We start from the raw sequence: 13255 nt of genomic DNA, 5'->3' as shown, positions 1-13255 counted from the left end.
ATTTGATCTCGTGTAACATTCCATCTCTCTATAACCTTTAGTGTTTCTATGATAAATACGTCAACTCTTCCCGCTCATCAGTGTCTCGTTCATCTCTTTTCCTCTCTGAGACTGCACCGCGGTCTGAGAGTTTCCACCTTTTCCCCGTTGTCTCCATCACGGCATTTGTTGCTCCTGGCAAAAAGACGACCCCGAATTTAAGCTCCCTCTTGCGTTCTGGTTGTACTTCAACTGCCCGGGGAGCCAGCACACTGTTGTCAGGTTGTCAGGTTCTGGTGACAGCCTTAGAACCGGTGACGTGCACCAACCCTGCCTGTGCCCTTGGTGTGAGCAGCTCCACTTGCTCCTCACCCTGGGGAAACTGCTCCTGGCTCCGGGTCTGTCACCCTCGCTGCGGGGTCTGCACCAGCCGGGGCTCCGGGGGCTTCGCTCTCGTGCTCCACAGCAGAGGACAAACCCCACGCTCACAGGAGAACACAATAACTCATGGAGCAGCTGAGCTTCACAGGAAAGGGGAAAAAGAGCAGAAAAAGAGCAGAACAGCGGAGAAGGGTTTGCACTGGCTCCTGCCTTCCCAAAACACAGTCAGTGCTGAGCAGGGAAAGCCCGGACAGCACCAGCCCAGGAGCTGAAAGCACAAGTGCGGTCACCTGCTGAAGTGAAGGGTGTTTGGGGTTGCACTGGGAAGCAGTTTTAGTCCTTCTGGGTGAGCAGCCTGGGTGGTGCTCACCGCATTGGGAAGAAGAAACCCAAATGAACAAACAAGTAGAATTTCTGGTAGATATGGGGGCAACACTAATGAAAACCTGGATAGAAGAAACTCCAACCCCATGATGGGAGGGACCTTTTCTTGTTTTGTTAACTACAGAAACAGCTGTTGGGAGGGCAGGGAAAGGATGGACACGCGTCTCTCGAGTTAGAGGAGCCCTGATGGAAGAAAGAACCTGGAAAGTAACTCAAGAACCAGGGGAACTGAAATTGAAGTTGACACGGGGTTGGTGATGTAACTACTATTAGTGTTATTGATGTGAATGCCCAGTATAAACGAAAATGAGAATGGCTTAATAGCTAAATGTGTTGAACCGAGTTGTATATGTAATTCTCATTTTATATTTGATGTTTAGGTTGTAAATGGACTGTGGTATAAGCATATCCACAAAGGGAACTTACCGACAGGATTGTGTAAGAAATGTCTAAGAACAGAAGATCAGGAAACCGGGGCTCGGTTGAGGATTCCAGTTGCCGCTGGAAGAATAGAAAAAGAATAGCGGAGAATGGTGGGAGGTATTTACGGAAGGGGTGAATGGGAATTTAGAGCCCACCAGTGATGAGGAGAACAGAGTGCAGACAGAGAAACCACATTCCGTGTTGCTCCTGTTGTTCCTGGGAAGTGAAGGCCAAGAGTTGGGAAACGATAAAAAGTCGCCACGCTAACGGTAAAAACAGGAAAGGCGGGGACACGGCCCTTGCTGCCGAGAAGATGACGAACTCGGCTGCGGCTGCAGCCTGCTCGGCCAGAGAGGCAGAGGGTGCAGAACCCTGGACCTGATCCCCTTGCTGGCAGTGGTGACTTATTGTTCCCAACTTAGCCTGGCCAATCCCTGTACCAAGTGCTACGAGCGTGTGAGAATAGGAAGACTAACCCAACATGTTCTACATTATCACGCTCCTATTAATTCTGGATGTTATGGTAGAACAAAATTGGAGAAGTGTGAAATCCAAGGGCAGGAATGATGGGTAGCAACTAACCTAGAGAAAGGTGGACTCGCTGTAGGCTCTGCCTCCTGCCCTAGGGGAGAACAGAGCATCTGTTTTACACAAGGTGGTGAGTGGGGCTATTCAGACGGAGGGGGAGTGCAAGATCAGTAGAAGGAGGAGTTAGTTAAGAGTGCCACTCAGGAATTAAAAGGAAAGCAAGAGCAACAGAAATTGGTACAGAACAGCAGTGATTGGTATGAGGAAATAAGGCAAAAAGACAAAGGATTACAATTACCGACAGCAGGGAAAAACCTGTTTATAGATCTTATGGAAAAGACAGCCTGAGAATTAAATGTCACCTCGTGCTGGATATGTGGGGGGTCTCAAATGACTGAATACGTTGGACGAACCCCTTGTCAGTTAGCGTTGAGGGCAAATTCGTCAAGTACCTCTATTCCTCCCACTTGGTGGCCAGGTCCACCTAATGGATATTGGTCTCGAAACTGTAGCCTGGTGGAAGAAAATAGGGTTCGTGATAGTATGTGCATTTCTGCGTTTACTGTTTGTGCCATGCATGATCCCGTGCTTTATTCAGTTACTACATTCAGCAGTCCAAGGCATGCAAATCTCAGCCATGCCTATCGATCCTGAAATGGCAGCAAAAGGAACGGGGTATAAATTAATGATTTTAGGCAGGTGCTGGCTAACTTTGAAGTCAAAGCACGAATCAATGGGATAAAAAGCAAAAAGGGGAACTGTGAGAAATGCAGCTGTGGTTCGTGCTGAGAAGATGTTTAATGTTTACAGATATAACCAAATGGGGCACGGGCTCTGAACCTGGAAAAGGAAAAGGTGGTGAAGTTCTATGTAAAAAGTTAGGAAACTTGTTTATGAAGTTATATTGATAGAGGGAAATAACATTTTAAAGGGTTAACCAACTACATAGTAAGAGCCTACTAACGAACTAACACTTTAAGCCACAGAATGAATATCTAGTTCAGAACTGTATGTAAGCAATTGTGCTAGGAATCTTTAAAGGGCCAGGAGTAAAATCCCAGCGCGCGGTGCGTGTGCGTGAAGCAGCTCCGGGAGCGCTCGCCCCGGGCTCTGCCGCAGCACACGTTGTGTTCCACGCACAGTCTGATGCCCATGCTCCCAGCTCGGTCCGTCTGTCCCGCTCCCGGCGCCTTGTCCGGCTGAGCAAGGGCTCGGACTGCGGGCGGGCTGAGGGCGGGGCAAGGGGGCGCGCGCGGAGCGGCGGCGAGCTGCGATTGGCCGGCTGCGGGCGGCGCGTGCCGCCGCGAGGCCGCGTCCGGTCGCCGTGGTGCCGGCGGAGCCGTCGCCGCCGTTGGCGTGGGGGCGAGCGGTCGGTGCGAGAGAGAGCGGGAGTGCGGGGCTGGCGGAGCCGGCAGCAGCCCTGCCTGCGGACGCGGACACAGCGCCATGTGCGGGATCGGCTGCGGGCCCTGCTGCGGACGGGTATGAGCGAGCCGGGCCCCGCCGCCCGCCCTCCCCGGGGCCGCGGGGGACACGGGGCCGGGGGTTGGGGGGCAGCTCCGAGTGGCGAGAGGAGGGAGTTGGTGGCTGCACAAGTGACGGGACGGGAGGAAACGGCCTCCAGTTGGGCGGGGGAGGCTCAGGTTGGCTATTGGGAACATTTCCTCCCAGAAGCGGGAGGGAGTGCGGTCTGGGTGAGCGGGCAGTGAGGTGACTGCGAACTGGCTGAGGGGAAGAAGCCAGAGAGTCGTGGTCAATGGGGTGGCGTCCAGTTGGAGGCCTGGATCTCATGCAGTGCCTCAGGGGTCAGTGCTGGGGCCTGTATTATTCAATATATTCATCAAGGATTTGGATGAGGGACTAGAGTGTCCTGTCGGCAAGCTTGCTGGTGACACCAAGCTGGGAGGAGTGGCTGATACACCAGAGGCTGTGCTGCCATCCAGAGACCTGGACAGGCTGGAGAGCTGGGCAGGGAAAAATGTGATGAAATATAACAAGGGAAGGTGTAGAGTCTTGAATCTGGGCAGGAACAACCCCAGGTTCCAGTGTAAGTTGGGGAATGACCTGTTAGAGAGCAGTGTAGGGGAAAGGGACCTGGGGGTCCTGGGGACATTTATTCATCTTTCAGATGAATAAATGTAATATGATCAAGACCTCACCTTTTACGGAAAGCACTTCTGATGTCTAAACAAGAGATGTGTTAATGATGCAGCAATAACAATTTCCATTTTGTCCGTTATATAGAAGGTATTTGTTTTGTACTCAGAAGCAGTGATTTTATTTCTGAGCACAAAATTCGACCACCCCACCTCCCCCCACTGCCCCCCTCTCCCCCCAGAAAACCCCAAACCCTACACAGGTAAATTGTCCCTTTAGTGCTAAAAAATGTAATAGTTCTTTTTGTAGTTTCACTTCATAAAAGGGATTTGTGTAATGCTTTCTCATTTCTTAAAAGGCATGGCTAAAAAAAAGAGATTAAATTTGAAATATAGTGTGATATATCACACTGAGGAAGGAAAACCATGAGCCAGCACTGGGCCCTTGTGGCCAGGAAGCCAATGGTACCCGGGGTGGGTTAGAAGGGGGTGGTCAGTAGGTCAGAGAGGTTCTCCTGCCCCTCTGCTCTGCCCTGGGGAGACCACACCTGGAATATTGTGTCCAGTTGTGGCCCCTCAGTTCCAGAAGGACAGGGAACTGCTGGAGAGAGTCCAGCGCAGCCACCAAGATGCTGAAGGGAGTGGAGCATCTCCCGTGTGAGGAAAGGCTGAGGGAGCTGGGGCTCTGGAGCTGGAGAAGAGGAGACTGAGGGGGGACTCATTCCTGGTGATCAATATGGAAAGGGGCAGTGTCAGGAGGATGGAGCCAGGCTCTTCTCAGTGACAACCAGTGACAGGACAAGGGGTGACGGGTACAAACTGAGACACAAAAGGTTCCTCTTAAATTTGACAAGAAACTTCTTCATGGTGAGGGTGGCAGAGCCTGGCCCAGGCTGCCCATGGGGGTTGTGGAGTCTCCTTCTCTGCAGACATTCAAACCCGCCTGGACACCTTCCTGTGGAACCTCAGCTGGGTGTTCCTGCTCCTGGATGAGCTTTCCAGGTCCCTTCCAACCCCTGACATTCTGGGATTCTGTGATTCTGTGAAAGGGTTATTAGACATTGGAACAGGCTGCCCATGGCAGCGGTGGAGTCACCATCCCTGGAGGGGTTTAAAAGGCACATAGATGAGGTCCCGAGGGACATGGGGCAGTGCCAGGGGTGGGTTGACGGTTGCACTCGATGGTCTCTTCCAACCAAAATGTTTCTATGATCCTATCTATTTTTTGCATTGTAATAGTGTCTGAATTTCAGGGTTCATGTGATCTTGTCCCGGTACTTTTGCAAGGACGTTAAAAGTAAATGTGTTGCTATCTGCAATTCAAAACTGTTTTTCCGTTGTTTTCTAACAGGCTCGGAACTTCCCCTTTCGGAACCTGTCTCTTTGGAGATGCTGGAGAAGACCAAGGAGGAGGACACCCAGGCAGAAGAGAGACGAGGAAGATGTGGAGTCTCTGCACAGCCTTGAGGAGACTCTGACCAAGCCAACCAAGGAAGAAGTGGAGAGCCCAGAGTGTACTGAGGAGACTCCAGAGCGCGTTGAGGAGACTCCAGAGCGCATTGAGCAGACTCTAAGCGAGACAAGAGAGGAAGATGTGGAGACTACAAGCGAGGTATCAGACAAAGACGCAGAGACTCCAGAGCGCATTGAGAACGGTCTAAGCAAGGCAATAGAGGAAGACACAGAGACTGCAGAGTGCACAGAGGAGACTCCAAGCGAGCCAACTGAAGAAGACGTGGAGACTCCACAGAGCCTGGAAGAAAATGTGAGGAACCAACCTGGGGAAGACGTGGAGGTTCCACAGAGCGTTCAAGAGGCAAGTCACTGGTGCACAGACAGTTCTGTATGACTTAGGGATATTTTAGAGTTAAAAGAGGTAAAAAAAAACCAGAAAAGCAACCCCCAAAAAAACCCCAAACCCCAGCTTCCCCAAACCAGGATTTGGTTGCACTGCACTCAAATCCTTTCTAATTGAGTTGTTGCTGTGCTTAAGGCTATGGTAGTCAGTAAAGCCCTGAAACTTTAATTATTCAAGTGGTATGTATGCAGAAAAAGCATTATGTGGTTGCAGGGGGACCAGTATATGTATTTCTGAAGTTAATTGTTACATCTGTTTTCAATTCTCTAGTGCTTTGCTCCTCAACATGTATCAGCATGTTAATACAGCGGCTGTTAGTGGTGGGGTTCAGGAGATCTGGACTCTCTGGTTTAATTCTTACCTCTTTCATTGACTTGTGCAGTAAGTTGTGCACTCAGCTCCTCTCTGCTTTCAGTTAAAAGCCCAAAAAGGCCCAGGTAACTGAAGGCAGCTAAAAAGTGGCAACTGAAGTGAGCGTTGTTGAGGTGTTGTGAGATCCTGGTGCTGGCATGCTGGTGTCTGCAGCCTGCGCTTGTGCAGGGACCATGTTCCTTTCTCTCTGACTTGTTTCTCTTGGCCCTTTTCCTGGCAGAGCACAACTGAGGATGGAGCTGAAGACGCACAAGAAGGAGCTGTTGACTGCGACAGCCTGAGAAGAGCGCAGATCCAGCAGACTGACAGCGAAGGAGCAAGATGGCTCGGGGTAAGTAAAGCTGGCATGGTGGCCAAGCCCCCAGCTGATCAAAGTGTCCTCACTTCATTGCAATCGGTGCAGCTGTGGCAGTTTGAGCCAGAGGGTCAGGAGGTGGGTAGAACTTTCATGTTATGTTGCGATGTTTCTACATTTTCTTCAGGATCCAAGGCAATAATATAAGAACTTGCTTTGGTGTAGTGTCCAGGTTGGTAGTATAGAGACTTTGAGTGGCAGATTTCCCATCTCTGCCTCCTGTTTTTACCGGGAGAAATAGCAGAAAGTATTTTTGACCTCCTGTACATTTTCCAGCTGATGGGAAGAGTTCTTAGTGATGCTGCATTTGTAGAGTGATTTGGAGGCTTTTCAGCTGAAAAGCGTTGGCTGGTAGTAGATGTGTCTGAGAGAAATGCAGCTCTAACTGAAAATTTCATAGAACCCGTGTTGAAAGGAATACAACTGGTTTTGTTCATTTTGAGTGAGTTGGGCTTTATTACCAATTCCTTTAAGTACTGAGAAGCTTGAAATCTTGCTTAGTATCTTCTTGTAGAGGTTGGAGTAAGTGAAGGAACTTAGATCTTTCATGCTGCAAGAAGTCTGAGAAACCTTTCTTAAACTTCTGGATGCTAAGAAAGCATCCGGGGTTTTTGAATGGTTGGCCCTGTTATGAGAGAATGGTCAGTTTCAAAGGCAACCAGGAGATTACAGCTTAAGCACTGGAAACACTTGCCTGTTTCAATAAGAAATGTCTTGATTGTCCTCCAGTATTTGATACAGCATTTGGTGTTTGGAGAGCCCAAACCGACAAAATTGTTTAGTAACTAGAGATGGACTATTCCTGTGAAAAGGTGGAATGGAATCTGTGTTTCGTTGTGCAAGCTCTGTCGGGGCTCTGGCTTCTGTCTGAGTTTTGTGCTTTGTCTTTGTTTCCACTTTGTAGGCTGAAGGGGACCAGTTCCCTGCAGGACACACTGTCAGCCCGGACGAGACGTGCAACAGCAGGGCCCTGAAAGCTGGAACTTTGGAAAAGCTGGTGGAGACGCTTCCGACGGCCTTTGCCGATAATGACTTCACATACATCAGCATCTTCCTCTCCACGTACAGGGCCTTTGCTTCCACCAGCACAGTCCTGGAACTGCTCCTGGACAGGTGAGAGCCGGGACAGAATGGAAACTGAGCCGTCATTTATTATACACGACAGGGGGATGTTGACAGAAAAGAATCCTGCAAAATTCAGGATTTCAGCGTAAACACACCATGTGTAAATGCACGTTGCCCACATCCCAAATCTCATTAAAGCTTAAGCGCCAGGTGGGGAAAGCGTGCGTGGTCTGACCGCTAAGGAACCAAACTGGGACCGACACAAGAAAACCAATGCAGCTTGTCCCTTAAAAAAAGACCAGTGCACGGGGGATATGTGCAAACCCTTCATCTCTGCCGCAGCTTCCCCAGCCACGGTGGAATTGTCCAGCATGAAGCCCTTGTCTTCATGCCAATTGTATATGAATATGCCAATATCTATATGTTTATGCCAATTGTATATGGATTACGCTGTTTGGGTTGCTCAGTAGAGGTTCCTCTAAACAGCCATCTCATTTTTTCAGATACGGAAACCTGGAGATCTCGGGCTCTGAAGAACATGGAACCCAGAATTCCCCCGGATCCAGCACAGTGCTCAGGACGTAAGTTTGGTTTTGCAGCGCCCAGCGAGCCCCAGTCAGGGTTCGGTGCTGGAGCGGGACGTGGGCAGCAGAGCTGTTGTTTCATTTGACAATTCACAGCCCTGTTTGCTTCAAGGAGCTTGTGTAAAGGCCAAGTATCAGCTGTCTCATAACACATCCAATAATACAACGCAGAGAAAATATGAATGACTGCGCTGGTTTCTCAAGGTGTAATTGAAGAAGCAGCCTTTAGTTTCCTATGAAGTATTATCTTAATAATATTTCTTGCCTAAAAAGAACAAATTAAATTCTGTGCTCACAGAAGTGTCCATACTGCCCTCACGTGGGGGATGAATGTCTCAGTGTTCCTGTTGTTATATTAGGTACAGATCCATGCGATTGCATCAATACCTGCTGCATACAACCCATGTGTTCTCTCTGAATTTGCTCACAGTGCGATGGCATCGATTTTACAAGCCTGGCTCGACCAATGTGCCGACGATTTCCGAGAGCCGCCCGACTACGTGTGTCTGCAGAAGGTGCTGAGTTATCTGAAGAAGAACATGCCCGGCTCTGACCCGGAGAAGAGGGCGCAGAACCTCCTGGAGCAGTTCCAGAAAGAAGAATGGGAGAATGATGGTAAAGTACCTTTCTCTGCTGTCTGTGTGTTCTCCCAGCGTCAAGCCTGACACATCCCCTTATCCAGGGCACAAAGCTTCCTGTGCCGTGAGCCGAAAAGTCGTGAGAGCTCACGTGGTATGTGAATGAGTACTGGAATCAACTTCCAGCCTTAGTAGGCAGACTGAGTTCTACTACATGCATTTTTCTCACGTTACCTGCGTGTTTCTCAGACCCCGTTGGCTCTGGAGCGCATAACGGTAGGACTGGTGTGCAGAAAAGGCCCAGGTTTAGACTTAGTGCTGCGGCAGCCAAGGCTGCTGATCAATTCTGTACAGCCCTGCAGCCCTGAATCCAGCTCTGGTTTAGTGCCGAGTCCAGCCCAGGGCGTCCGGGGGCCTGTCCTGAAGCTGCTGGAGCCACGATTGGTTTCGTATATTTTGCATTACTTTCTCTCCTCATCAGTAGTACTAGCAAAGCATGTTTTAACTTTCCAACTGGTCTCTCTCCCTTCTCCTCCTCTTCCCTTGAAACGTGGACATAAGAGCATTCTCAGCGTAATATTTTGGGGGTATAACTGCAGTCTTGTCTCTTTGCAGTTCAGCTGTTTTTCAGAGTATAGAATGCATAGATGCTGACAAGCAGATTATCAAAGTTCTGCAGTGTTAATAAGGAGTTGTTGTGGGGGGGTTGGTGGGTTTGTTCTTTCCAAAGAATGGTTAGTGAATGGGTTAAGGCACTTCTCAGCTAAGAGACCCTGAACAGCTCAGTTCTCCCTATTTCTTTTTCTTCTACCTTCTCTTTGCCCATTTAATCTTCTGGACCTTCTCTATCTCCCTAAAATATGCAGCACGGTGAGGCCGTTACCCCACGCAGGTCCCTTTGCATGTTCTGTTCTTCTGTGTAGTGATTTTCCAAATATCTGCTTTGATTACTTGTTTTCTGTATAAATTCACTGACTCGTGTTTTCCCCGCTGGCCAGACGCGTTCCACAGCCTTTCTCCCTGCACCCCGGACGAGGAAGAGGAACTGGAGATCAGCGGCCCAGAAGAATTCTCGCTGTCCCAAGAAGACCTGGTGGCAGAACAGCTGACATACATGGATGCGGTATGTAGATCATACGTATTACTTGAAATGCTCGGGGAAAGAGTTCTGGGCTTCTCATTGTTTGTTTGTTTGTTTTTTAACTTATATCGGTGTAAGTCTGTTGTTCCAGAACCGCTCTGTTGCTGGGACACAGAGCGCAGCTCTGCTTGGTTATCCAGACTTGCTTCATTGATTGGGCTTTTCCTTCAGTTCTTCTGAAGGTGTTTGTCTTTTTGTTATACAGTGTGGATGTAGACTGTGTGGCCTCTTTTGCAAAGTTTAGCATTTGACCCCTCAGAAATAGCGTATTTTGACTGTATCTTAGGCTACCTCACCTGAAGATGTAGAAGTACTTTGTAACTGTAGTGCTCCGATTTGGCTTATTTGTATCGATCTCTTTCAAAAGTATCATTATATGGAAATCTTTCCCCCTGGTAATGTAAGTGATAGAAAGGTGTCTTTTATTTTTCCAGGACAGTTTAGCTGACAGTTCTTTTAGGGCGTCAGGCCTAAAGAGTTATACCAAAGTGTATATTTTAAACTGGAGAGAAAACCAATATTTCCCTTTTAATACCATACTGGATTCAGCTGCAGTTTGTACTGTAACCGTGCATTTCTTGCTGTGGGCAGTAGCGCTCCAGGCTGAGTTGGACACCTCTGTTTCCCTCTAGACACTCTTCCAGAACGTTGTGCCCCACCACTGCCTGGGCTGCATCTGGTCCCGAAGGGACAAGAAAGAGAACAAACAGCTGGCACAGAGCATCAGAGCCACCATCTCGCAGTTCAACGCCGTCACCAACTGCGTGCTCAGCACCATCCTGGAGAGCAAAGAATTAAAGACACAGCCAAGAGCGAAGATCTTGGAGAAGTGGATCCGTATCGGACGTGTAAAGCGTTTATTCGCGACTGTTTAACGTTCCTTGTGCGGGTGCCGTGGAGCTGGGAGGGGACAGGGGGGTTGTAGCGGGGAGTGATATTTTTGATGCTCAGTATTTGTAGAGCTGCCCGCTTAGCAGGGAGAATGTGCAGCAAGCAGGACACGGGGCAGACAGAAGAGCACTGACTATTGGTGATGCTGACGTTTAACGCTCCTGTGTTTCTAACCGCTCCTTTCACAGCAATGTAGGATCCTGAACAACTTTTCGTCTCTGAAGGCCATCGTTTCCGCCTTGCAGTCCACCTCGGTTTATCGCCTGAAGAAGACCTGGGCCTGCGTTCCAAAGTAAGGCTGTGCAGTGTGTCACTGGATGTGTTTTGGTGCTTTTATCTTTTCTGTGCCCAACTGTTAACGATTCTTGAGAAAAAAATTGTACCCTGGTTTGATTCAGAGTGCTTACAAACAACTTAAATCATTTAATCTTTTCCTGTACAGGGACACAATGCTGATGTTCGAAGAGCTTTGCGAAATCTTCTCCGACTGTGACAACTTTGCGACGAGCAGGGAGCTGCTGCTGAAGGTGGGAATGAGCTTGAGTTGCCAGGTTGTGATCTCACCCAAAGCCGAGCTCAGCCCTGTTCCTGACCAATGAGCTCCCGTATGCGGTGCTTTGGGGAAGACGGGTCTGTAAATCCCGGCTTTTCTGCTGGGGCGAGAGGTGCCGCACAGCGAGATTTGACGCAGAGGAGTTACGAATGAGCACTTTGGCTTATATACCGCTCTGTGCAGACATGAACCGCTGGCTGAGATACCAAGGATGATGTCGTGAAAGCATCATTTACAAGAGCGCTGTTTGGTGAAGCAGACTAGTTGTGTTTTGTTTGCTTCCACAGGAGTATTCTAATTAGTATAATTATGACTTCTCAGTCAATTAATCCACCATTGCTCTGACCGTTTGCAGGGAGTCACACAAGGCACGGTACCTTACCTGGGTACCTTCCTCACTGACCTCGTCATGCTGGACACAGCCCTTCAGGACTATCTCGAGGTAATTTGGGGCAATTTTTGGAATCCTAAATCTCCTCCCTCCCTTGCAGACACTGTGTCTGCTCCTGCATCTTCCACTGGGTGCTAGTGCAGTTCTTAAAAAGAGAGGAATGTATTTAACAAATAGACTCAGGTACACGAGTGCTGTGGCTTATCCTAGAGCTGGAAACGGGTCTTTGTAGAGGCCTTTGGTCAGGGCAGCTCTGGCCCGTCCCTTGGTGTCGCTACTTCATCCTGTTCATCCTGTTTGTGATCAACTCCAGCCGAGCCTGTGCTCTTCTCCTCTGATCCCTTCTCTGTCCTTCCAACAGGGCGGCCTGATCAATTTTGAGAAGCGGCGAAGGGTAAGTGGAACGGTGACTGTTCTGTGATCGTTAGTGCCTGACGCTCTCTGCTAGAGCGTTCTCTTGGCGAGGCCTGTTGTCTTTGCTGGGCGTATCCAACAGCCGCTCACGTTACTCAGAGGGTGAGGAAGGAACAGTCCCCGGCACGCTGTGAACCTCTGCCGGGCTGTGCGGGGCGGCGCGGGAAGAGAAATTCCTTTTAGATGCGGGCAGCAGGGGAAGAGGAGCCGCAGGGCACTCGCTGCCGCGGGAGTTACGTCTGGGGCACGTTCCCCCCGTTTGGTGTTCACGGGAACACGTTACACGAGCGTGTTCTGTGTGCTGGGAGCGCATCAGACCTGCTGGCGTGAGACCTTTGCTGGCCACAAGATGCAGTCTGTGACCATCTTCCTTGTGCTGCAGTAAATAGTTGTGGGTCAAAGGTGCAGAGAGCGAAGCGGGTACCTGGGACCGAGAAATCAAGGCTGAGCGTTGCCTTCCAGCCTGAGCCTTGTTGGTCAGAGATCAGTAGGAGCGAAGGTGCCGGGGTTTCCTCTGTCCGAGGGCAGTTTGTCCTGGATCTGTTGCTGCGTGTGTTTAGTGTATTAACGAGACTGGCTTTATTTTTCTAATTAGAATTCCTATTTTATTATTTGTTTTCTTAGGAGTTTGAAGTAGTCGCACAAATGAAGCTGTTGCAGTCCTCATGTAACAGCTATTGCATGAGAGGAGATGAGAAATTCGTGCAGTGGTTTAGGAGGCAGCGGCATTGAAGTGATGAGGAGAGGTAGGGTCTCAGCCCAGCTGGCGAAGCAGCTTTTCTTCCCCCGCAGGCAGGTTCAGGTTCTCTCAGCCTTGAGCTCTGCGCTGCCAGGAGCTGCTCCCGGAGAGTGGAAATACACACGCACAGAGCTGCGCTCCTCCTCGTGGGGATGAACCCTCTGGGACGTGGGAGTGACCCAGGGCTTCTCAGATATGGCCACTTTGAGATATTTAACTAACGGTATTGCCTGTTCTGCAGTTTCCGTCTGTCACGTGAAATCGAAGGAGCAGCTCCTGACCAGAGCACCGCAGCGGGCAGAGCTCAGAAGAGCGTGGTGAAGAGATTCAGCCTGTGAGTACAACGGGGAGGGGGTTTGGTGTGTGAATATGAACTGGAATAAATCAAACACCAGCTGACAAACCTGGCTGGGGATCCAGAGCACTGCAGTGCTGCGAGGAGACACCGCCAGCTAGAAATACGTATTGCTGTTGTCTCTTTCTATTGGTGTAAGTAGCCAGGAGGGTTATCGACTAAAGACTT

The 13255-nt window shown here is 49.6% G+C and overlaps 2 protein-coding genes across 4 annotated transcripts in view; one reads left to right on the top strand and one right to left on the bottom strand.

Moving 5' to 3' along the window:
• The window catches only part of LOC139829552 (dynein axonemal heavy chain 9-like), a 212303-nt gene that overhangs the window by 138713 nt on the left and 60335 nt on the right, over positions 1 to 13255 (bottom strand). The gene's annotated exons all lie outside the window — the stretch shown is intronic.
• On the top strand, positions 3057 to 12952 carry LOC136110728 (ral guanine nucleotide dissociation stimulator-like 1). The gene is made up of 13 exons (XM_071817740.1): positions 3057 to 3177; positions 5143 to 5607; positions 6242 to 6352; positions 7281 to 7489; positions 7945 to 8022; positions 8456 to 8640; positions 9602 to 9726; positions 10377 to 10592; positions 10824 to 10927; positions 11078 to 11162; positions 11544 to 11630; positions 11941 to 11973; positions 12618 to 12952. The coding sequence occupies exons 1-13, from the start codon at positions 3142 to 3144 to the stop codon at positions 12723 to 12725; spliced, it is 1842 nt and encodes a 613-aa protein (XP_071673841.1). The 5' UTR covers positions 3057 to 3141; the 3' UTR covers positions 12726 to 12952.

This window comes from Patagioenas fasciata, chromosome 21 (assembly GCF_037038585.1).
Source record: "Patagioenas fasciata isolate bPatFas1 chromosome 21, bPatFas1.hap1, whole genome shotgun sequence".
Taxonomy (NCBI): domain Eukaryota; kingdom Metazoa; phylum Chordata; class Aves; order Columbiformes; family Columbidae; genus Patagioenas; species Patagioenas fasciata.
This window is presented reverse-complemented; position numbering and strand designations above follow the sequence as displayed.

Excerpts from the sequence above, each read along its gene's own strand:
- LOC136110728 (XM_071817740.1), top strand. The coding sequence starts at position 3,142 with ATGTGCGGGATCGGCTGCGGGCCCTGCTGCGGACGG. Across the intron at positions 10,593-10,823 it reads AGTGGATCCGTATCGGACGT|CAATGTAGGATCCTGAACAA; the intron begins GTAAAGCGTTTA and ends CTCCTTTCACAG. Across the intron at positions 10,928-11,077 it reads ACCTGGGCCTGCGTTCCAAA|GGACACAATGCTGATGTTCG; the intron begins GTAAGGCTGTGC and ends TTTCCTGTACAG.